The sequence below is a fragment of the Leuciscus leuciscus genome, assembly GCF_965113295.1.
Source record: "Leuciscus leuciscus genome assembly, chromosome: 1".
In the NCBI taxonomy this organism is placed as follows: domain Eukaryota; kingdom Metazoa; phylum Chordata; class Actinopteri; order Cypriniformes; family Leuciscidae; genus Leuciscus; species Leuciscus leuciscus.
Genome location: NC_138725.1, coordinates 79774358 through 79776617, shown reverse-complemented (window position 1 = coordinate 79776617; position 2260 = coordinate 79774358). Strand labels below are relative to the sequence as shown.

The 2260-nt window shown below is 41.1% G+C and overlaps 1 protein-coding gene across 7 annotated transcripts; it reads right to left on the bottom strand.

Moving 5' to 3' along the window:
• Window positions 1–763: 763 nt before the first annotated feature.
• On the bottom strand, window positions 764–2009 carry LOC309511881 (uncharacterized protein; the record flags this gene model as incomplete). Of its 7 annotated transcripts, none has more annotated exons than XM_082187254.1 (4): window positions 764–1272; window positions 1332–1827; window positions 1860–1882; window positions 1915–2009. In XM_082187254.1, the coding sequence occupies 4 exons, from the start codon at window positions 1938–1940 to the stop codon at window positions 1092–1094; spliced, it is 726 nt and encodes a 241-aa protein (XP_082043380.1). In that variant the 3' UTR covers window positions 764–1091. The 7 variants fall into 7 exon arrangements, with proteins under 7 accessions (XP_082043380.1, XP_082043385.1, XP_082043379.1 ...); XM_082187259.1 differs by having other exon boundaries at window positions 1332–1403; window positions 1471–1827; window positions 1860–1940; XM_082187253.1 differs by lacking the exon at window positions 1860–1882 and having other exon boundaries at window positions 1332–1840; window positions 1905–2007.
• Between the last annotated feature and the right edge of the window lie 251 nt (window positions 2010–2260).

Here is a 2260-nt window from a genome sequence, read left to right as displayed (position 1 = left end):
CATCTCAAAAATTCATCGTATGCGCATCAAAATCAGTGTTAATCTTGTCAGTTGAAACACTGTAAATTTTACAGACTGATCTCATGAAATGGCGTATGTATGACACGCCAATTCGTATTTCCATTTTTGGCGTGTTATCAACACGCATAATCGATTTTCAGCGTGTTTATCAACGCCGGTGACTTAACGTTACATTACTGTATATATAAATATATATGACCTACCCCAACCGCGTCCCTAAACCTACCCGTCACTGGGGTTAATACCATTTATGAGTGTTCCCCTACCATCCTAGGAAAAAAAATATTGCTCCCCAGATGTAGATATACATTTTGCTCAGTTTCGCTCGGACATTTAACGGCATACACATACACGCGGAATCACTCTGACGTTTAACGGCGTAGACATACACGCGGAAGATGACGGTTCGTTTCGGCGTGGACATACACGCGGATAGCTCAAAATGCGTATAAATAACGTAGTATGTTTACGCAAAGTCATGATGTCATGTTGAAATTTTATGAGATGAGACCAAAAATGCTCTTGGAATGCTAATTAAATGCACTAACAACAATTTGCATGTTTAAAATAATTCAGGGATAGTCAATAAATATACACTGTCCTTTGGAGACATTAAACCGAGGTCCTGACTCTCTGTGGTCATTGAAAGCCCATGACCTTCTTGTAGAGAATCAAAATGTAGTTGAATTTAATCGTTCAATTAAAAATACAAACAAACAAACAAACAAACAAACAAACAAAATTAGTAATATTATTACAATTTATTTTAAAGTGTAATTTTTTCCAGTGATCAAAGCTGAATGTTCAGCATCATTACTCCAGTCTTCAGTGTCACATGATCCTTCAGAAATCACTCTAATATGATGATTTGATGATCAAACATTCATTAATATTATTATCAATGTTGAAAACAGTTTTTTTTTTTTTCAGGATTCTTTGATAAATATATAAAGTTCAAAAGAACAGCATTTAATTAAAATAGAATCTTTTGTAACATTATAAATGTATTTACTGTAACTTTTGATCAATTGAATTCATCCTTGATGAATAAAAGTATTGATTTCTTTGATTTATTTCCCCCCAAAACCAAAATAAACATTCTTACTGACCCCAATAGTAGGGTTATATATGAGAGATATGATCAACAGGATTTTCAGCATCATAGCTGTGATTATATAGTGCATGTTAGCATCACTGGAGCAGTGTCCTGACCCATGATACAGTAGAGAACAGTCCAGCACTGGAGCAGTGAACTGGAGCAGTGTCCTGACCCACGATACAGTAGAAAACAGTCCAGCACTGGAGCAGTGTCCTGACCCATGATACAGTAGAGAACAGTCCAGCACTGGAGCAGTGTCCTGACCCATGATACAGTGGAGAACAGTCCAGCACATACAGTAGAGAACAGTCCAGCACTGGAGCAGTGAACTGGAGCAGTGTCCTGACCCATGATACAGTAGAGAACAGTCCAGCACTGGAGCAGTGTCCTGACCCATGATACAGTGGAGAACAGTCCAGCACATACAGTAGAGAACAGTCCAGCACTGGAGCAGTGAACTGGAGCAGTGTCCTGACCCATGATACAGTAGAGAACAGTCCAGCACTGGAGCAGTGTCCTGACCCATGATACAGTGGAGAACAGTCCAGCACTGGAGCAGTGTCCTGACCCATGATACAGTGGAGAACAGTCCAGCACTGGAGCAGTGTCCTGACCCACGATACAGTGGAGAACAGTCCAGCACTGGAGCAGTGTCCTGACCCATGATACAGTGGAGAACAGTCCAGCACTGGAGCAGTGTCCTGACCGAACAGTCCAGCACTGGAGCAGTGTCCTGACCCATGATACAGTGGAGAACAGTCCTGCACTGGAGCAGTGTCCTGACCGAACAGTCCAGCACTGGAGCAGTGTCCTGACCCATGATACAGTAGAGAACAGTCCAGGTCAGGGTAAAACAGCAGACCAATGTCTTAAATCCACATATCTCCAAATATATATCTGTCCAATCCCAGAATCCCCTGTGTTCCCATCACACTCATCCACCGGTCTGCAGATAGTACTGTGGAAACAAACAAAAAAACATATTCAGGTCAGTTTGAGAGTCTCAGATATTAATAAAACATCTTCATAATAACAAAACAGACAGAACTGAGATGCATGTGTGAGTCCAGATCCTCTCGCTCTGCACATGTTATGTCTCTATTATTGAGGAGAGATGATGGACAGAAGACGTTTAGACTG